General features: G+C 44.2%; 1 protein-coding gene across 3 annotated transcripts in view; it reads right to left on the minus strand.

Annotated features, from left to right (window-relative positions):
* Positions 1-18,308, minus strand: part of SPMAP2L (sperm microtubule associated protein 2 like) — a 72,605-nt gene extending 54,297 nt beyond the window's left edge. For all 3 annotated transcript variants that reach the window (XM_045392565.3, XM_074039945.1, XM_074039946.1), the window contains exons 1-2: positions 17,752-18,308; positions 1,817-1,850 (exon numbers count right to left, since the gene is read on the minus strand). In XM_045392565.3, coding sequence (XP_045248500.2) covers positions 1,817-1,850; positions 17,752-18,244 — 527 coding nt within the window. In that variant the 5' untranslated portion in view covers positions 18,245-18,308. The remainder of the gene's footprint in view (positions 1-1,816; positions 1,851-17,751) is intronic.
* Positions 18,309-22,897: the final 4,589 nt, after the last annotated feature.

Here is a 22,897-nt window from a genome sequence, read left to right on the forward strand (position 1 = left end):
CATGAACCACTGATATGAACCCTTGGTGTTTCTCCCTAATGATTTTATAGGATGAGTATCTCTTATCCAAAATGCTTGGGACTAGAAGTATTTGGAATTTTGGATATTTTCAGATTTTGAAATATCTGTATATACATAATGAGGTATCTTGGGGATGAGACCCAAGTCTAAACACAACATTCATTTATGTTTTACATACATCTTACACACATGCCTGAAGGTAATTATATATATAATATTTTAAATAATTTTGTGTGTAAAACAAAGTTTGTGGTAAGTACTTATGTGTGAAATTTTCCACTTGTGGTGTCACGTCCATGCTCAAAAAGTTTCAGATTTTGGAGCATTTGGGATTTTAGATTTTCAGATTAGGGATGCTCAACCTGTATTCTGTCTCCTCTTCTAACTGTATCTTAGCCTAACAAAGGGTAAGCATCGGTTTTCAGGAGGCATTTATTGTTGTGCATTATATGCACATATACACATATACATTTTTCTTTTCTTTTTTTCATAAAGGGCACTTTCTTGAAAAGTCATTAGCTACTGTATTTGAATTAGAGGCAAGGAAGATTGGGATATATTGAACTGGAACTTCACAAAATCTGTGATTCGAGATTGTCAATGCAGAATCCCAAATCGCTTAAAAGTTCAGATCTACTAAGTAATGAATCAAGTACCTAGCAAACAAATGAATCAAGTACCTAGCAAACAAGTGAAAAACTCAGAGAATAGAAGTGTTCTCCAGCCAGGCACGGTGGCTCACCCCTGCAATCCCAGCACTTTGGGAGGCCGAGGTGGACGGATCACAAGGTCAGGAGATCGAGACCATCCTGGCCAACATAGTGAAAACCCATCTCTACTAAAAGTACAAAAATTAGCCAGGTGTGGTGGTGCATGCCCATAATCCCAGCTACTCAGGAGGCTGAGGCAGGAGAATCATTTGAACCAGGGAGTCGGAAGTTGCAGTGGGCCGAGATCGTGCCACTGCACTCCAGCCTGGCGACAGAGTGAGACTGTCTCAAAAAAAAAAAAAGAAAAGAAAAGAAAAAGAAAGTGTTCTCCTGCATCTCAATCTTCTTTCCCACTGTTTAATAAGTCTAAATAATAGCCATACATATAAATGAGCTAATCAGTAACAATAAATATGAATGGTTTTTACCTATTTCTTTAAAAAGTGGATAAAAATAAAATCTGGTATTATTTACTTTTCACCTATATGAACCCTTCGTATTTCTCCCTAATGATTCTATAGGATGAATATCTCTTATCCAAAATGCTTGGGACCAGAAGTGTAACTTCTTAGTAATTCTGTCTTCCTTCATTCCTCTTCCCATAGGAACTGTGATTAGAAAAGGGCCTTATGGGCCAGGCGTGGTGGCTCACACCGTAATCCCAACACTTTGGGAGGCAGAGGCAGATGGATCACGAGGTCAGGAGTTTGAGACCAGCCTGACCAACATGGTGAAACCCCGTCTCTACTAAAAATACAAAAATTAGCTGGGCGTGATGGTGCATGCCTGCAATCCCAGCTACTCAGGAGGCTGAGGAAGGAGAATCACTTGAATCCGGGAGGCAGAGGTTGCAGTGAGCCGAGATGATGCCACTGCACTCTAGTCTGGGGAACAGAGTGAGACTCTGTCTCAAAAAAAAAAAGAAAGAAAGAAGGAAAAGAAAAGGGCCTTATGACAAAGGGAAAGCCTAGGAATGTCCTTTTTGAAAACCCCAAGGTAGACCCACGTCAAATGAATCTGCCCCATCCAGATTGGCTGGACTATTAGTTTAGGTCTGTGAAAATAGTACTATAACTACATCTTACCATTTCCTTACAAAGTCACAGGAAACAGGATTTGCTAAAAGAAAACAAAAGTAAAAGCAAAAATTAGATTCAACAGGAATCAAAAATATGATCAAGATAGCATCACAAATTAAAAGAGAAAGGAATTAGAAAAAGAAATATTTGGGGAAATGGCCAAATGACATATATCATATTATGTGCCAAAATAAACCACAGGTAAATCAAGGAGTTAAATATTTTAAAAACTGAATTAGAGGAAATAAGAGAATATTTACTTGATCCCTGGATTTTAATCTTCTAGAGTTAAAGGTGGCAAAACATATAAAGGACAATATAAGTAGATTAAAATACTTAAAATTTCTGTGTCAACAATTAAAACTTAAAGATGATAGAAAACTTTGGAGGAATATTTGGCAATAAATACGATAAAGGGTTAATAGTCTTAATATTTGAAGAGTAAAAATGTACAGATTATAAGAAAACACTAAGGTAAGTGTCAAAATTAAATAGACAAAGGATGAGAACAGAATTCACATATGAAGATATATAAAGGGCTAATAAACATTAAGTAAAAGTTCATCAGCACTACAGGAAAGGAAAAAAAAAAAGAGAGAGAGAGAACGCTCAAACTTGCTTGTAATCAAAACAATGCAAAAAATGAGATTTTTCTTTAAACTAGCAAATTGGCAAAAATTTTTTGCAAAATATAAAGATATTGGCAGGGATGAAATGAGTCCTCTTGTGCACTGCTGGTAAAAGTCTAAATTAGTATATTTTATGAAAAATAATTTGATAGTGTAAGTCAGTAATGTTTACATGCCTTAGTCCAATTCTATTTATAGAAATGGATCCTAAAGAAATAATTCCAAGTGTGGGCAAAGATTTATGCAGAAAAATCTTCATTGTGGTATCTTTAACAGTGGGAAATTAGGTAATCCTGAAATGTCCAAAACAGAAGAAATGGTTAGGCTAATGAAAAATCTTGTTTAGAAGCTGTTTTGTTTTTTATTTTAATGTGGAAAAATGTAGGTGATCCCATAGGCTTTATAATGAAGGATTACTCCAGAGTCTTTTCTTAGGAGTTTTTAATCCCATCTAAGAGTCTAGAATGTTTTTGGTAAAGAAAAGTGGGTGTGCTACAGCATCAGACAGACATGGCTCAAACCTCAGTTTTGTTGCTTACTCCACTGAATCTTGGGTAATTTCTCAGGGATTCAGTTCCCCCTTCTCAGATAGGAGGATTAATAGGTCTGTGTAAAGATTAGTGATAAACAGCCGGGCACAGTGGCTCAGGCCTGTTATCCCAGCACTTTGGGAGGCCGAGGCAGGCAGATCACCTGAGGTCAGGAGTTCGAGATCAGCCTAGCCAACATGGTGAAATCCCATCTCTACTGAAAATACAAAAATTAGTCGCTCATAGTGGTGCATGCCTGTAATCCCAGCTACTCGGGAGGCTGAGGCAGGAGAATCGCTTGAACCTGGGAGGCAGATGTTGCAGTGAGCCGAGATCACGCCACTGCACTCCAGCCTGGGCGACAAGAGCGAAACAACTCCATCTCAAAAAAAAAAAAAAAAAGGATTAGTGATAAACAAAACAAGATTAGTGTATATATGTATATCACTTACATATATATGTAAAGAATCTTGCATATAGTAGATGAATGGTAGTTACAATTATTGGTTACAACTTCAGTGTATCAATGGCTTAAATAGAGCACTGTAGGAAACACAATTAACTATTCAGCCAACTTGTGATTTGGCTTCCATAGGCAAGCATGGTGCCAGTATGGACAGAACACAAATGAGGAAGGTCTCTCTTCTCAAAAAGTTTACGCTCCAGTGGGAGGCAGGCTATGAATTTCAACAAAAACAGTTAATGGAACTTTTAAATTCAGATATTTTCTGTTGTTCCAGACCTAAGGGAAAAGGGAGAGTAGTCCACAAAAATGCCCCTCGTGGCCAGCCGTGCTGTCACCCATGAAAGTTGCAGCACTTATTCTATGGGCTTTTTATGTATTACCAACCTTGCCTTTCAGCTTTATGACCTGACACAGGTTGAAGTCAGTAAAAAACTGAATCAGTCCTAAAAGACCATCTATAAGTACTGATAATGTGAATGAATAACTTGCTATTGTTCTTTTGTGCTATAATTTCTCCCACAGGTAAAGCTTTAACTCTATTTTAGAAAACACACTTTTGATGTTATCTCATTAATTGGCAGGATGAAATAGCTCTCAGGTAGCTGTTGTTAGCTAATGTCCCAAGCAAAGCAGTGTTACAGTGGTTTCCAAATTTGTCCGCAGATTAGAATCACCTGGAGATCTCTTACAAACTACAAGTCCCAGGCCACATCTCAGACCAATTTAGTCACAATCTCTGGGGAAGGGACACAGGCATTAGCATTTTTTGAAGCAGACAAGTTTGGGAACTGCATTTAATGGCTGAGACCACTGGCTCTGGAATCAGAGTTCCTGGAACCAAATTTTGGCTCTAACCTATGATCTAGGGCAAGTTTATTTAAGCTCTCTGCAACTCAGTATTTTCACCACTGAGTTCTTGCTTCAAAAAGTTGTTAGAGGAAAGTTAAATAATGCGAAGAATGAACTCTGCATAGTGTCCAAAAACACAGTAAATACACAATAAATGGCATTATTCGTTAGGGATCTAGACCCGACATGGCGGCGCCACCCGGCGTAGCAGGCCCTTTGTTCGAGACTTCCCTTCCTCTTTGAACACACCCGCAGACTTGCATACGTCAGAGGTTCCGGCTGGGCAACCACACTCCCCCATGACCTGCAGCTCACCTGCATTCCACAAGTTCATAAACAGCAGTTTCGGTTAACAGTTTCCAAAGACCCCTTCCTCATGACCCTTACTCGACTCCTGCCCTAGTAGTTTCAAGACCCCCCAGGCCCTGTTTGTACAACCAACTTCCCTACCTCTCGGGCTATAAAAAAGCCCCTACCCTCCTCCCTCAGCGCAACTTCCTCGGCCTGTACCTTTGGACCGAGGAACCTCACCCGCGAGCCCTAATAAAGGCTATTCTCACTGCCATTTGCCTTGTGTCTTTGTTCCCGGTTCAGCTCCAGCCTCAGTTTGCCTTTACATTTGGTGCCGAAACCTGGGAGGAGACCCCCCTCCCCCAGACCCCTGCTGGGTCGGGCAGGCTCCCCTCTCCCCGAGCCAGGACCTTCTTTCCAAGCTGGGAGCCGTTTCACCAAATCCAAGACTGAATTTGATCACTGCTGGGTAAGTCTTCCCCCATCCTGTAGGCCCCCTCCGGGAAGTCCCCGTCCGAAAGGCGTGGCCACATCAGGGGCTCCCTCCAGTCAACTGTGACCTTGGCACCGGGGACAAGAAGACGTCCAACCTCCCCGGAAGCCGCCGTACCCTGCACTCCACGTGGCAGTAGGAGGATGCTCCCATTGCCTCTGGACTGCCCATCTTAGGACCATGGGAACTACCCAGTCCAAACCAGACCAAAAATCCCCTCTGGGGTGCCTCTGGGCGAATCTCCAGACTTTAAGTCTCAGCCAAGACATAAAACAAAAGCGGCTCATTTTCTTCCGCACAGTAGCATGGCTGCAGTGTAAATTGGATAATCAGTCTCAGTGGCCTGCAGAAGGCACTCTAGACTTTAACATCCTCACAGATCTGACCAACTTCTGCAAGAGACTAGGCAAATGGCACGAGATACCCTATGTTCAAGCCTTTTGGGACTTGCGTTCTCGCCCAGATCTCTGCGCCCAATGCTCGTTAGCTCAGGTCCTACTCGCAAAGTCTCTTCCCTTGAGCAAGGAGAGGGATGATTCCTCCTCTTTTTCTGAGCCTCCTGACACCCTATCCCGGCCACCCCTCCAGTCTCCCGCCCAACCTCCTCCTTACCCTGACCCGCCATTATCCCCGTCCTCGTCAATGCCTCCCCTCCCTTCCACCCCGCATGTGTCCTTACCAAACCCGACAGATTCTGTCTACCCTACCTCCACCTCCTCCCCTTCCTCGCCTGTCTCAGCCCATACTCGGTCCAGGACCGACCTCCTGTGTCCCTTGCGAGAGGTGGCAGGCGCCGAAGGAGTAGTCCGGGTCCATGTGCCATTTTCATTGGCAGATTTGTCTAAGGTTGAGGAGTGTGCAGGCTCCTTTTCGGCCAATCCTACTCGTTATATCAAAGAGTTCAGGTATCTATGCCAGGCATATGATCTCACCTGGCATGACCTCCATGTCGTTATGACCTCAACCCTGTCTTCTGAGGAGCAGGAGTGCATCCTAGCGGCAGCCAGGCAGCACGCTAACCAGGTTCATTTAACTGACCCCGCCATGCCAGTCGGCACCGAGGCAGTGCCCTCGGCTAAGCCCGACTGGGACTACCAGGTAGGGCAGGCAGGTCACCGCCACCGTGACATAATGGTTCAGTGCCTTCTTGCCGGCATGCAGGCAGCCTCTAACAAATCAGTCAACTTTAACAAACTAAAAGAGGTTGTCCAAGGCGCAGATGAAAATCCAGCTGTTTTTCTTAACCGGCTGACTGAGGCACTTATTCAGTACACCCGCCTTGACCCTGCCTCCCCCACAGGAGGAACCATCTTGGCCTCATATTTCATTTCTCAGTCGGCCCCTGATATCCAAAAAAAATTTAAAAAGGCGGAGGAAGGCCCTCAAACTCCCATCCAGGATTTAATCAAACTGGCCTTCAAGGTCTACAACTCCAGGGAGGAAGCAGCTGAGGCCCAACGACAGGCCAGGCTAAAACAGAAGGTACAACTCCAAACCCAGGCCTTGGTAGCAGCCCTGAGGCCGGCTGGCTCCAGGAGCTCCCAGAAAAGAGGTACTACCTGAGCGCCACCTGGTGCCTGCTTCAAGTGCAGCAACGACGGCCACTGGGCCAGGCAGTGCCATAACCCAAAGGAGCCAACTCGCCCCTGTCCAAACTGTCGGCAGATGGGCCACTGGAAGTCAGACTGCCCCGACCTAAGGACGGTCGCTGCACCTCCATGTGACGACCCTCCTCTAGGTATTGGAGGCACCTTCCAGCTCCTCGACATCGACGAAGATTGAAGAGACCCAGACTCAGGGACCCCTCTCACTCTCACCGAGCCCAGGGTTATGCTCCAGGTAACGGGTAAGTCCATATCCTTCCTTATGGACATGGGGGCTACCTACTCTGTTTTGCCTTCCTTCAGTGGCCCCAGCCACCCCTCCACTGTCACAGTCATGGGAATTGACGGCACTTGGTTTCCTTCAAGACAAAACTCCCAAATGCAATGTGAGGCTCTTGTTTAAGTCCTAATTTGAACAAATCAACTGTAAAATACATTTTTGAGACAATTAGGAAAATATGTATTTAGTGGGCATTAAAGAATAATTGTGGCAGGGCATGTCATGCCTGTAATCTTAGCGCTTTGGGAGGCTGAGGTGGGAGGATTGTTTGAGATCAGGAGTTCAAGACCAACCTGGGCAACCTAGGAAGACTCCATCTCTATAGAAAAAGAAAGAAAGAATAATTGTAAATTTTGTTTGGTGTAATTATGACATGATAATTATGTGGCTTTTTAAAAATCCTTAGCAATTAGAGATGCATACTGAGGTATTTATGGGTAAAATGACATGGTATCTGGCAGTTTCTTTAAAACAAATTTGTCCTATAGGATGCCCAAAATTTAGGGTTGGGGGGTGCCTAGATTAAACAAGATTGAAAAACAGTGTTAATAATTGAAACTACGTAATGGGTACACAGGGGTTTATTATAATATTCTCTATTTTGTGTATGTTAAGAAATTTCCATAATAAAAAAAATTTTATGTTTTCTATCTCAAATAACTTAGAAATAAAAATAATGTGCCCTCAAAAGTGTGTTAAATCACTCAAAACATGACTCTAGTGATGTCAAATATGCATGTGAAAAAATTAATAAAAGTGTTTTCCATGAAATATGACATTAGGGATAAATATTTCTAAATTATACCACTTATGTTAATATGTTACTTTTATTTTTAATTTAAATTTTTGTAATACAATTATAAACATTTATCTATTTTAGCTCTATTTTTTAAAGTTTACATATTCAAATTGGCAAAAGCATTTAAATGTCCTTATATTCAAGAATATACAGTAATTGCACTTTGGCAATATCTTGTTACATCAGATTAAGCAGTTGTATTAAAATATAGACTCTCAACATTTGTTCATAGTGATTGGCCAGTCTAGCCACTTCATTTCACTAGAAAGGAAACAGACACACAGCTATGACATAACCAAAAGTAAATCCCAAGTTTCCTAACTCCTAGTCCACTGTTCTTCACAACAGAATCAAGTTTCCTCTCTACTGAATGTATGCTGCAACATACATTTGAAACATACGTTGAAATGCAATATACACTGAAATCCCCAGGGTGCAACTGGAGCCATGACTCCTGGGTACAGCAGTGTTCAAACATTGACATTTCTTTAGGGGCAGTGGGGAGGAGTTGACACATCCAATCCATCCTCATTGGCTGATTTTCCTGTAGTACAATTCCAATATCACTCTGTCCCCAAAATGTTTCCCAGCCCGCTCTTCCACAGAAAATAGCAGACGTGCTTCTTTTCTCCCATTTAAGGGGCCTGACCTATCTCATCACTAGTTCACAGTCTTTGGATGAACCGATATGGCTTTTGTCTGTCTTTCTTTCTTTTCTTTGTTTCTCTTTCCCTTTCCCTCCCTCCCTCCCTCCTTCCCTCCCTCCCTCCCTCCCTTCCTCCCTCCCTCCCTCCCTCCCTTCCTTCCTTCCTTCCTTCCTTCCTTCCCTCCTTCCCTCCTTCCCTCCTTTCTTCTTTCTCTTTCTCTTTCTCTTTCTTTTTCTCTCTCTTTCTCGCTCTTTCTTTCTCTCTCGCTCTCTCTCTCTCTCTTTTTCATTCACCACTGATCAGGAGGTATTATATGGTTTTTTTAGTTGTTTTTTTTTTTTTTTTTTTTTTTTTTTTGAGACAGAGTCTCGCTGTCGCCCAGGCTGGAGTGTAGTGGTGCGATCTCAGCTCACTGCAACCTCTGCCCACCGGGTTCAAGCGATTCTGCTGCCTCAGCAGCTGGGATTACAGGCGCACGCCACCACGCTCCGCTAATTTTTGTATTTTTAGCAGAGAAGGGGTTTTGGCTTGGGTTGCCCTGGCTGGTCTTGAGCTCCCCACCTCAGGTGACCCAACTGCCTCAGCCTCCCAAAGTGCTGGGATTACAGGCGTGAGCCACCATGCCTGGCCCATGATATGGCTTTGAATGCCGGTCCTCCATTATATGCATGGAGACAAAATACCAAGTCTCACATTCCTCATCTGTAAAATGCGGACGCAAATAGTACTTACTTCAAAGGGTTGTCTTAAGGATAAAATGAGATTACAGTAAACATTTAAAACACTCAATGAACATAAGCTACTATTAATATGAGCTCAGTAACTCTTGAGTGAATCTAGAAAGTGTTCAGGAATGGCCAAATGAATGACTTTTTTTTTTTTTTTTTTTTTTTGAGACGGAGTCTTGCTCTGTCCCCTAGGCTGGAGTGCAGTGGCGCGATCTCGGCTCACTGCAAGCTCCGCCTCCCGGGTTCACGCCATTCTCCTGCCTCAGCCTCCCAAGTAGCTGGGACTACAGGCACTCACCACGACGCCCGACTAATTTTTTTGTATTTTTAGTAGAGACGGGGTTTCACCGTGTTCACCAGGATAATCTCGATCTCCTGACCTCGTGATCCGCCCGCCTCGGCCTCCCAAAGTGCTGGGATTACAGGCGTGAGCCACCGCGTCTGGCCATGAATGACTTTTATGCTGAGTTTACTCGTTCATTTTAAGCTTTGGAATAGAGAAGGATAAAGAAACTTAAATCCCTGTCCAAGGTCACGCAGCTTACCTTTCAGGTGGAAGGACAGACAACAAGCAAGTAACTAACTTAGATAGTGGTAAGCGCTGAGAAGGAACTAAATCAGTGTGATGTGGCTGGTAAGGCAGAAGGAGGGGGTGCCTACTTTAGGGAGATAAGTCAGGGCCTTCCTGAAGTAGCATGGTCACAAGACTCTCTCTAAAATGTATTCAGACTCTGCTTTAGAAAACACTACTTTAAGGCAGGCACGGTGGCTCACACCTGTAACATCAGCACTTTGGGAGGCTGAGGCAGGCAGATCACTTGAGGTCAGGAGTTTGAGACCAGCCTGGCCAACATGGTGAAACCCCGTCTCTACTAAAAATATAAAAATTTGCCAGGTGTGGTGGTACAGGCCTGTAATCCCAGCTACTCGGGAGGCTGAGGCAGGAGAATCGCTTGAACCTGGGAGGCAGAGGTTGCAGTGAGCTGAGATTGCGCCATTGCACTCCAGCTTGGGCAGCAAGATCAAAACTCCGTCTCAAAAAAATAAATAAGTAAAAAATAAAAAGAGGTTATTGTTGCCACTTAACTCAGAAAAATGAAGTGCTTGTCCTGTAGGATACTCCAGTACATTTTACTGTGTATGCTATGGATGTGTTATTGTTGTGGATGTGTTCAGCCTCCCAACCACATAAATAGTTCTTCAAGGAAGGAATCCATGTCTTATTCATCTACAGCTCAGTACCTACACCATGAACATAGCATGTGCTCAATAAAGTTCAGCAATAACAGTGATGATTAGATGATACTATTGTTAGGTGACAGAATAATAGAACTGATTCTATAAATTTTAAAAATTTGGCACACAACCAAAATGCCATGTCTTACTCATCTTTGCACTCCATAGGACACAGAAGAGTGACTTAGTAGTCACTCAATAAATGTTGGATGAAAAAAAATCTTATTGAGTGAGTAGAGGCACAGGGATGTGCTAATTGTCGCCCAATGTTTACACTACTTTTTGTAAATATTATATAAAATACTTAGTGTTTGTTAAGCTTTACTATAGGAATTAACGTGAAGACTTATTGGAAATGACAAAGAAAATCTAGAAGACAAATTGAGAAGGTAGAAGGCTTTAAAGTAGTCTTTTCTTATGTTTTGTTTTTTTGAGATGGAGTCTCGCTCTGTTGCTCAGGCTGGAGTGCAGTGGCATGATCTTGGCTCACTGCAACCTCCACCTCCCGGGTTCAAGCGATTCTCCTGCCTCAGCCTCCAGAGTAGCTGGGATTACAGGCCTGCGCCACCATGCATGGCTCATTTTTGTATTTTTAGTAGAGCTGAGGTTTCACTATGTTGGCCAGGCTGGTCTTGAACTGCGACCTCAGGTGATCTGCCTGCCTGGAGATCAAGATCATCCTGGCTAACATGGTGAAACCCCGTCTCTACCAAAAATACAAAAAATTAGCCAGTTGCGGCAGCATGTGCCTGTAGTCCCAGCTGCTGGGGAGGCTGAGGCAGGAGAATGGCATGAACCCAGGAGGCGCAGTTTGCAGTGAGCCGAGATTGCGCCACTGCACTGCAGCCTGGGCGACAGAGCAAGACTCCGTCTCAAAAAAAAAAAAAAATCCAGGTAAGAAGTGACCACAACTAGACAACTGGAGTCAGTGTGTTAGCAGCAGAAATGAATAAATTCAGGAAATATTCTTGAGATAAAACACAGAACTTTCACTGGGTGCATTGTACTTGAAGGTGAGGCAAGAAAAATCGAAGAAGAGTAGATTTTCTTTAGCTTGAGCAACTTCACAATATTTTCTCAGATGGGGGAAACTGAAGGAAGAACAAGGCTGGAAGGGAAATCAAGACTTCCGTTTGAAAGTATAGTCAATTTGAGAAGCATATATCAAGCAATATATCAATATTCAAATGGAGATGTCCAGGAGGCAGTTGAATATATAAGTGTCAGACTCAGAGAAGAGAGAATATAAAAATTTAGAAGGCAGCAGCATAGAAATGCTAAACTCTTGTGTGTGGTTATGACCACCTAGGGGTAAAAGTGTAAATATTTTTTAAAGGGGTCAGGATAGAGCCTGTTAGAATTCGAGAATTCAGAGGGGGTTCAGCAAAGGAGCCTGAGAAGGAGCAACCAGTCAGGTGGATGCTAAACTAGGAGACTATGGTGTCACAGAGGCCACAAGAAGGGAGTAGCCAGTTGTGTTAGATGCTGCCAAGAGGTTTAATGAGATAATAATACTAACACATTGGCCGGGCGTGGTGGCTCATGCCTGTAATCCTAACACTTTGTGAGGCTGAGGTGAGCGGATCACCTAAGGTCAGGAGTTCAAGACCAGCCTGGCCAACATGGTGAAACCTGTCTCTACTAAAAATACAAAAATCAGCCAGGCATGGTGGCGCACACCTGTAATCCCAGCTACACTGGAGGCTGAGACAGGAGAATCACTTGAACCCAGGAGGCAGACGTTGCAGTGAGCCAAGATTGCACCACTGCACTCCAGCCTGCACAACACAGCAAGACTCCATTTCAAATTGGTAACAATAATAATAATAACACTGCAACACTACTACTACTACTACTAGCTAACATCTACTGAGCACTTAAAATGTACCACATCTGTTCTAAGACCTTTATGGGTATTAACTCTTTGACTTTCTTTGACAATGCTAAGGATAGAGAAGAAACCACTGGATTTGGTAACACAGAGGTCAAATGAAGAGATCTTTCATTCAACAACAATTAATTCCTGACTTGTTCCAAGCAAGCTTGAGGCACTGAGGATGAAAGACAAAGGTCCTGCCTCCATAAGAGCTTAATGTAAACAAGTAAACAAATAGATATACAGTCAGATAAGTGTCTCAAAGAAAAGGAGCAGGCCAAATAATGCTCTTTTTGGTACTCCATGAAAAGGAGATGACAAGTATTTGAAAGAAGAGTGCCCTGGCAGAGGAAAAAGCAAGTGAAATGATCCTGAGCTCAGAGCAAGGATGCCCATGTGCCTGCAGAGCAAAAACTGACGGGGGAGTAGTAGAACATGATGTCATGGACATATCAGGTCAAGTTCAAGGTGAGGTTAGTGACAGGCTCAGATCAAGTGGGGCCTTGGAGGCCTGCTAAAGACTTTAGAGCAGGGGTTTCCAACCCCCGGGCTGTGGACTGGTTTGGTCTGTGGCCTGTTAGGAGCCAGGCTGCATAGCAGGAGGTGAGTGGCAGGCGAGCAGGCGTTACAGCCTGAACTCCGCCTCCTGTCAGATCAGTGGTGGCATTACATTCTCATAGAAACACAAACCCTATGGTGAACTGCGCATGCGAATGTAAGGGATCTAGCTTGCATGGTCCTTATGAGAATCTAACGCCTGATAGATTGATCTGAAGTGGAACAGTTACCCCGACCCAGTGAAAAAATTGCCTTCTACAAAACCCATCCCTGGTGCCAAAAAAGTTGGGGATCCCTGCCTCAGAGGACATACTACCTGAGGTGAGAACCCATTCTGGAGAGCAAGAGAACTGCATATAATTTATGTTCTAAGGGACTTCTGTGACCACTGTAGGTACAATGAACCGGGGATGGGGCAAGACAAGAACCCAGCTGGAGGCTACTGCAGTGGACCTGTAGCAGGACTAGCCGCAGACAAAACCCCTCAGACACCAAGTTAAAGAAGGAACAGCTTTCGGCCAGGAGCATTGGCAAGACTCATGTCTCAAAAGCCAAGCTCTCCGAGTGAGCAATTCCTGCCCCTCTTAAGGGCTTACAACTCTAACGGGGTCCACGTGAGAGGGTTGTCATCGGTTGAGCAAGCAGGGAGTACGTGACTGGGGACTGCAAGCACCAGTAATTAGAATGGAACAGAACAGGACAGGGATTTTCATAGTGCTTTTTCATACAATGTCTGTAATCTATAGATAACATAACCGATTAGGTCAGGGGTCGATATTTAACTGCCAGGCCCAGGGTGTGGCGCCGGGCTGTCTGTCTGTGGATTTCATTTCTGCCTTTTAGTTTTTACTTCTTTCTGTGGAGGCAGAAATTGGGCATAAGACACTATGAGGGGTGGTCTCCTCCCTTAGACCAGGCAAGAGATGATAGTGGCTTACAAAGATGATGACATTTTAAATGTTAAGAAACAGCCATAGTCAGGATATAGCTCAAAGTTACAATTTGCTAATGGTTTACAGTCTGAGTGTAAGAGAAAAACAGGCATCAAGAATGATGCCAAGGTTTTTGGGTACCTGGATAAATGAACGGTGGTGTCATTTGCTGAAATGGGAAACAACAAGGGAAGAGCACGTATGGGTGTTGCAGGAAGACTTCAGTGGTGAGCACATTATGGTGTTTTTGGTTGTTGTTTGTTGTTGTTTTTGAGATGGAGTTTCACTCGTTGCCCAGGCTAGACTGCAATGGTGCAATCTCGACTCACTGCAACCTCTACCTCCCGGGTTCAAGCAATTCTCCTGCCTTAGCCTCCCAAGTAGCTGGGATTACAGGCATGTGCCACCATGCCTGGCTATTGTTTTTGTATTTTTAGTAGAGATGGGGTTTCACCATGTTGGTAAGGCTGGTCTCGAACTCCTGACCTCAGGTGATCCACCCGCCTCAGCCTCCCAAAGTGCTGGGATTACAGGCATGAGCCACCATGCCTGGCCCACATTATGTTTTACATGCCAAACTGATATTCAAGCAGGGATGATAAATCAACGACTGGTTATAAAACTCGAGTTTAGGGGAAAAACTGAGGCTAGAGATAATTTGGGAAGTTACCAGAATATAGTTAAGGCCATGGAACTGATGACCTCACCCAAGGAATAAGGAAAGTTCTAGAAGAATGAATCTGAGAGGACTAAGCCATTGGTCACTTCAACCTAAAGGCTGGGAAGAGGAGGATTCAGCAAAGGAAACTGACTAAAGAACAATCAATGAGGTAGGACCATAGAGGTAGAGGCATCCCAGAAGTCAAGTAAAGAAGACTTCTAAGAAAATAGGAGGTTAATGTGTCAGATGAGTAAAATGAAGATGAAGAATTAGCCATTGAATTTGACAAGGCAGAGATCATTGTGACCTCAGCAAAAGCCACCACAGCTAAGTGGAGGGGATGAAAATGTAAGTGGGTCTCAAGAGAAGGGGAAAAAGGGGGAAAGAGGACATGTAGATAACGACTTGCAGGTAATTCCGTTGCAAAATTTTTCCTCTAAAGCAGAGCAAGGAAATCATGATACCTGGATGGGCACATGGGGTTCAGGGAAGGTTTGGGGTTTTTTTAAAGACAAGAGTTATTGTGCATTTTGCTGTTGTCATTGTTGTTGTTTGGTTAGTTGGTTTTTGTTTTTGTTCTTGAGACAGGGTCTTGTTCTGTTGTCCAGGCTGGAGTGCAGCGGCATGATCATATCTCACTGTATCCTTGAACTGCTGAGACTGAGGTGATCTGTGATACTCCTGCCTCAGTCTCCCAGTAACTGGGACTACAGTTATGTGTCACAATGCATGGTTAATAATTTTTTTTTTTTTTTTTTTTTTTTTTGTAGAAACGAGGTTTCACTATGTTGCTCAGGCTGATTTTGAATTCCAGCCTCAAGTGATCCTTCCACCTCAGCCTCTCAAAGTGCTGGGATTACAGGTGTGAACCACCGTACCCAGTGCTTGCACATGTTTGTATGCTGATGGGAATGATCCAGTAGAGGAGGAATACAATGATGCAGGAGAGAGAGGCTAATTTTAGGAACAAAGAGCTTAAAGAAGTTAGATGAGATTGAAAGATGGGATTGAAATCCAACATATAGATTGATGGAATGGCCTTTAATAGGAGCAAGGACAGTTCATCCATTATTAACAGGAAAAAAAGTAGAGTACATACATATAGATGCTGGCATTTTGGTAGATTTCATGGTGGAAAGATATGAAGATCTTTCAGAATTTCTTCTATTCTCAGTGAAGAAAAAAGTGAAATCCTCAGCTAAGAGCGAGGAGGAAAGGATGCAGAAGGTTGAGGAATGAGAGCACTCACCATAATTTCTGAGACAGTTGGAAAATAAATTGACTGGGGAAATACAGTATGACTGGCAAGCAGCACTGAGAGCCCACTTGAAGTTCAAGACCACGGATTTAAAGGTCAGTTAGCATAGTTGGCATAGTTGTTTGCCTTTCTCTTGCCATTATCTGTTATTCCAAGTGCAAGCAAGAGTTGGATTTAACAAGGCAAGAATGACAGAGGGAGAGAGAATCAAGGAGTGATTCCATTGTTGGTCCATGGAATATAAGGTGAGGAGAGACGGCAGGACATAAGATAGTGATATATAATGAAAAGTTAGTAGGATCAATGTATTAGAAGTCCCTTAAGCTGAAAATCTGATAGAGGGTTAATGGAGGAGTGAACTGGAAAGCTAAGACATGGTTAGAGATCAGAGTGCTTGAAATAGTCTGGAAATGGTACAGCAGTTAACAATGGCTTTGATAGTGGGTGCCTACAATGGGGTGAAGGACAAGATCTTTCCAAGTGAGGAGGTCAAAGAACTGAGAAGCCAAATGGATCATCCAAGTGGATATGAAATCTCCATGCATGATGATAGTAGTGGTGGCAGAGAGAAAAGCAGTAAACCAGAGCAGTTTTGGGAGAGTAGAGAAAAGAAGCCTAACCAAATGTGTTGCGAATGAGGTGAAGAAATTGAGTCAGTGAGTATAGACAACTCTTTTGACAAATTCTGCAATGAAGAACAACAGAGAAATGGTGGTGATGCTGGTGGAAGGGGAGAGTTTGAAAAATGACATGGGGTCAAGAGTTATTTCAAGATGGAAGATTCTAGAGTATGAGTATGCTCATGGAACTGATTAATTAGGGAGAAACTGATGCTGTAGGAGAGAGAGGATAACTGCAGGAAGAAAGTTCTTTAGGAAATGAGAGTGCTATCTAAAGCATAAGTGAAGGGTTTTGCTTTTCATTTAAAAAAAAAAAAAGGCACAATTCTTCCCTGAAATATGAGAAAAGGCAGAATTCATGGGTACAGATGCAGGTAAAGCAATAGATCCATTGTAAGAAAATAAGGGATTTCGTGATTGATCACTTCTGTTTTCTCAATAAAGAATGAGGCAAAGTCTTCAGCTGGGTGGGGGGTCAAAGGTGTGAACTTTAGAGGAGAGTAAGGCAGTTAGTCATCTTCAGAGACTGGGAAAACTAACTTACTAAGGGAATAAAGTGAGCTTGCCAGGCAGTGCCAAGTGACCAATTGAGATGAAATTGAAATAAACCAGACAGTATGACTGCGCAATTTTGCACAGCAAGAGTCAACTGCTGAGGTGTAGGAAGATCGATGGCTGGGTTCAATCAGGGTTGGGGTTTTGTCAGAAGTATCGTGGATAACCAGAGAGCCAATGAAATGTTGGAAGAGGTAAGGGAGTAATTGCAATGGCAGATCATGGAATCCAGGCTGGGTAAGGAGGAGTCAGTGAGAACATGAGATAAAAATTGGTTTCCCAAAAGATTGGCGGTCCAATGAGGACAAATAATTGCTTTGGATTGGGTCATTAGTGAGGGGTCATAAATGAGTTGGTGGGGTCAGACGAAGGATGTTTATACCCAAGTCCCATCTGCTCTGTACCTTGTGAAGGTGGTGGGGACTGAGCATATCGTGAGCACTTTGTAGGTGCACACTCTGAATACTTGCTCAATGAATGCTTTGTTTCCACATGTGACCATATGCCAAACACTGACGAAAATTTAGTGAAGGAGAAAGACGAATGGTGAAATACAAGATCTTAAGTGCTCTAACAAGGGTAACATTCAAAGTGCAACCCAGAGGAATGCAATGACTAACTGTAGAGGCGAATGAAAAAGGGCTTCAAAAGGAGGTAACAATAGCTCATTAGGTGGCAGTGGAAGAGAAGAGATTCAGTTTCTCTCATTATCAGGTGTCAATTTCCCATCTGAGTCCCTTGAAAAACGCAAGGGCTGATGACTGCGAAGCAACAGGCAAATGACACGAGTTCCTTTCAATATGGCAAGCTCTTGCATGCAAACCTCCAACTTAGGACCCCCGGTTCTAGATGGGGCGTGGTTGCTCAGCGCGTGGGGAATAAGGGGAAGGGAGGAGCAGAAGAGGGGATGAGGGAAAGGGAACACCTACCTCCCAGGAAAGACAGCTGAGGCCGTGGCGGGGCTCTGGTGATCAGAGATGGGGAGATCATTACTGCGGCACTGGGAAGTAATTCGGTTTCCTTGGCCTCGCGGGGCTTGCGGGGCTTGCGGGGCTCACGGGCTTGGCGGAGCTGTCGGGGCTCACCGGCCTTGCGAAGTTTGGGGGCTGCATGGTGCTCATGGAGTTCGTAGGGTGCATAGGAGTCCCGGGGCTCATGGGGCGCATAGGGCGCGTGGGGCTCATAGGACTCGTGGGGCTCATCACATTCCTCGGACTCGTCTTGCTCCCTGACCTCCTCTGGCTCCTCGGGATTCTCGTGTTTCTCGGGATCCTCCGACTCTCCAAGCTCGCTGTGAGTGTCGAGAATCCTGAGCACAATGGGCTTCTGGAAGACTTCGGAGCAAGTGGATATTTCTGTTGAGACCTGCCCATCGGTCACTTCGGACGGCTCAGACGAACCTAGAAACTCTTGGTTCTCCATTCGCGCCAGAAGCTTCTGTCGCGCGCGGCACTCACCCTCCCGGCTGGTTGCCTAGGCGCAGTTTGCTCTCTGCGCGATACTACGGGGCCGCTCGCTCCCAGCCCCGCCCCGAGCCCCGCCCCGAGCCCCGCCCCGGTCTCGCCCCCGAGCCCCGCCCCGGTCTCGCTCCCGAGTCCCGCCCTAGTCCCGCACAGCCCAGACCCGGCCGGACTCAGCCCATCTCACGTCGCCTTCCTGCGCATTGTATGGTTGCCAAGGGGACGCACAGCTCTCCAGGACCTTCTGGACGCATCCCGGGGCGCGGAAAAGCCAGAGACACGTCGGTGGAGATAGGAGACTAGATACTGACCCTGTTGCCGGTGTCCGGCGCGAGGATTCTCGCCTGCTGCCGTTCGGGGAGGCCCTGGGGTAGAACATGTCAGTTTCTAATCTAGTTAGGGCGCCCCTCAGACCCCAGAGCCAGTCTGTATAGAGCTTGTGCCCAGAGGTTCCTGGACACAATCTCTATACAGACCTTGTCCCCTAATCATACTGGGAGAGGATGCCGAGACTGACAATATTCTAAGGCCCTCAGTTGCTAACACTGATTTCCCTCAATTTCTAGTTAAAGACACGACAATCAGAATGGAGTGGGTGCGGGGGAGGTGGATCCACCAGTGCAACATTTGACATAAGCTTACATTCAAGAAGAGTCTCAAACTTGAATGCTTTACTTTATCTCCACATGAAGTTCTTCACACAGTCACAAAGAAACACTGACTGGATTAAAAGAAAAATATATTCATCTACAACTTGTGTCTCATTACAAGGCTCACTATCTACTGAAGTATGCTATAAGCTACTTTTTATAAAGGGCTGTAATTATCTTGTGAAGAATACAACTGTGTGCCGTGTTTTGTGGGTGCGTCCATTAATTTGGTAACTGTGGTATCTTTTAAATATACCACAATTCTTGTAATCCTGTTTTTGGCATCCTCTTTTTTTTTTTTTTTTTTTTTTTTTAATCACTTATAATACCAAGAGACTTTAAAAACGTAGGTGGCCTGGCTCTCTCTCAATCCTTGAGGAGTGCTTTCAGCTAATTTTCATGGTGGTGACAGTTTGGTAGAGGGGAATAGAAGTGGTGGAGTTTTACTGATGTGTTTATTTCCAAGGGAAGGGACTGGAGGTGTTAAGGAATAAGTTGTCTGTCAAAATATATAGTAAACCCAAGTACCCCTTTTGCTCGTTACTGGGTATTCCTTGTATGTACTTAATCTCATAGATGCTAAGAAAAGTTAGAAGAGAAATATTTTGCATTGTGAATGTTATCTGGAATGGAACTAGGAGATTCATTCTAGCATATGCATATATGAATCAGGGAATCTCCTTCAACCTTGCTTTGATATAGATGTGTGTAATATTGTATGGAAATTCAAGAAATATCCCCCAAAACTTGCAAGGAGAAATAAAGCTACTCTCAGAGAGTTTTAACTCAACCTGTAAACCAATCAGGTAGGAGTTATGTAAATCCACCTTAAAGAGGCAGGATGGCCCTTAAAATCAGTAAAAGTAGTCCCTGGCTACATGAAATGTCTTCAAAAGTCCAAAGAACACATCAATTGAAAGAGGGGGATTCAGCCCACTGTGAATGTACAGAAGGAGCATCATAGAGGGTGTGCCTTTTCAAAAACTGCAGAAAGAAGGGGATCTAAGCCAACAGACTGCAATTGTTACAGCCTATCTTTTAGGTCCACTTGCTATGAATGTTGTACCACTATACATCAAAATATTCATGCTCAGCTTTCTCTCGTTCTTTTTTATTTGGGACAGGGTCTGGCTCTGTTGTCCAGGCTGGAGTGCAATGGAGCGATCTTGACTCACTGCAACTTCTGCCTCTTGAGCTCACACCATTCTCCCACCTCAGCCTCTTGAGTAGCTGGGACTACAGGCAGAGGCCACCACACCTGGCTAATTTTTTGTATTTTTTGTAGAGACAGGGTTTTGCTATGTTGCCCAGGATGGTCTCAAACTCCTGAGCTCAAGCGATCCACCCACCTTGGCCTCCCAGAGTGCTGGGATTACAGGCATGAGCCACTGCACCCGGCACAGGCAGCTTTCTGACATGACTCGCTTCTCAAGGAGTCTGCTTATTGGGAAAGATTAGTAATGATCACACAGAATGAATTCTTTTCCAAGTCTGTTCATTTCATGTTGCTATAATAGAATACCTGAGACTGGGTCATTTATAAAGAACTTATTTCTCTTAGTTCTGGAGACTGGAGCATCCAAGTGCATGGCTCTGGCATCTGGTGAGGCTTTCTTGATGCATCATAACATGGTGGAAGGGCAAATGAACATGAAAGACACAGAGGCACCAGGGGCTGGACTCACTTTATAACAACCCACTCCCACCATGTCATGGCAGGCCACCCAGGCCTATCATCATCTCTCTGGATTCTACAATGATCTCTGAACTGGTGGAACTTCTGACTTTTACTTTTGATCACCTCCAATCGTGACACTCCAAACCATTTTTTAAAATCCTCAAGCTTTGCATTATAAGGTGTTCCATACTCTGGTCCTTTTTTCTCTCTCTAGTCTACTTTGAGCCACTCCACTACATTCCGGCCTCCCTGCTCTTCTCTAAAGTGTCAAGCTCTTCCCCATTTCAGTCTCTTCTCACACCTGTTCCCACTGCCTGGAGCCCATTTCTTCCCACTCTTTACATACTGGCTTTTTTCTAGCCTCTAGGGCTCAGTTTAAATTACCCATTCAAAGAGGTCTTTCTAGCCCATATTAATTTTAAAAATGTTCCCACCATTATTTTCTATTTCAGTTCCTTGCTTCAACATAATTTATAATTATTTCATCTGCTTTTTTATTTTTGTGTACTTCCCCAGTTAGAATATAACCTCCTTAAAGACAGTGGCATTCTCTGTCCTGGTCACTGGTATATTCCCTGTGCCAAGCACAGTGAACGACTGTGAATAGCTGTCATCATTTTATTTTCCTGCCTAGAATCCCTTCCCTCTTCTTCGGAAGGCAGAACCCCTCCTTTCTGCAAGGAACTCATTCAATATAGTTTAAGGGGCTGATCCTTCCTTCTAACCCAGGTCTGACCAATCCAGCCACAGTAATTGATTCAGGGATGAATATGCAACCCCAGAAGAGCCAAGTGGTATCCCTCCATGAGATTTAATGGAAGTCTGCTGAGAAAGGGAGGGTCCATCTTACTCCGAGATCATGAGCTATAAGAATGGCTTGTGTTGACAGCAGTCATCTTGCTACTCTAAGGAGGGAATCTGAGAATCAAACCAAGCAGAAGTTGGCAGGGCCAGGATACGGAGAGACAGTTTTATCTTTGAACTTCTGAACTCCTGAATCCACCCATGCCCAGATTTTCCAGGATGAGGAGGAAAAAAAAATTCTTTTTTGTGGGGGCACGCACAAATTCGAGTTGAATTTTATTTAAAAATTTTTTTGTAGAGACAGCGTCTTTCTATGTTGCCCAGGTTGCTCTCTAACTCCTGGCCTCCAGCAGTCCTCCTGCTTCTGCCTTCCAAAGTGCTGGGATTACGGGCCTGAGCCACTGTGCCCAGCCATTTTTTTTTTTTAACAAGGTCTCACTCCATCATCCAAGCTGAAGTGCAGTGGTGCAATCACTGCTCACTGCAGCCTTGACTTCCCCAGGCTCAAGTGATCCTCCCATCTTAGCCTCCCGAGTAGCTGGGACTACAGGCATGTGCCATCACATCTGGCTAGTTTTTTGTTTGTTTCTGGTGTGTATTTTTTGAAGAGATGGGGTTTTACCAAGTTGCCCAGGCTGGTCTCAAACTCCTGGGCTCAAGTGATCTGGCTACTTTGGTCTCCCAGAGTGCTGGGATTACAGGCGTGATTCACGGCACCCAGCCTGAATTTCCTTTTAACTGAATTTATTTTTAACTGAAAGAGTTCTGGCACATGGTGCTCCCAAAATGTTTACTGAATGAAAAGGCAGATCCACTCTTGATGTGCTAAGTAAACCTACTTTCTAACATGACTCAGCTTCTCAAGCCTGGACGGCTGGCAACAGACGCCAGATTGTGGTAAATTCTCCAAGGTTGTATGCCACCCTATTAGGCCCATTGTGCAGGCTACCAGCCAGGCAGCCTCTCTGACAATACACCAATCTGTCTTGTTGTCTAGTGCCATTTCTGTTAGAAAGCCCCATGACACAAACCCTCATCGTTAGCCTGAGAGCATCTCAAGTACAGAGTCCCTGCCTGAGAGCATCTCAAGTGCAGAATCCTTGCTTTGTTCACCCTGGTGTCAAGCAATGACTGCCATGTTGGCACTCCATAACTGTCCACTGAAAGAAAAACTCCAGCCACAATACTTGTTGCCAAAATGTAGACTCTAAAATCAGAATCTGAGAATAAAAAGACCAAAGAGGGAAGAACAGAGATGTTGTTCCCCATCCTGAAAGCTTTTGGCCTTTTCTTTGAAATAAGCATCCAGAAACATGTCTACGTCCCTGATCACCTTAGAAAACCTAGGGAAGGGACAAACACATAGAATCAGAGTTTAGGGCTAGAAGTGGTCTGCATCTCACTTGATCTTTTTACAAGGACAAGACCAAGACAGTCAAGGAATTTGTCCAGGGGTCCATTCACGGTAATCCTTGGGGCAGAG

Source organism: Macaca fascicularis, chromosome 5 (genome assembly GCF_037993035.2).
Source record: "Macaca fascicularis isolate 582-1 chromosome 5, T2T-MFA8v1.1".
In the NCBI taxonomy this organism is placed as follows: domain Eukaryota; kingdom Metazoa; phylum Chordata; class Mammalia; order Primates; family Cercopithecidae; genus Macaca; species Macaca fascicularis.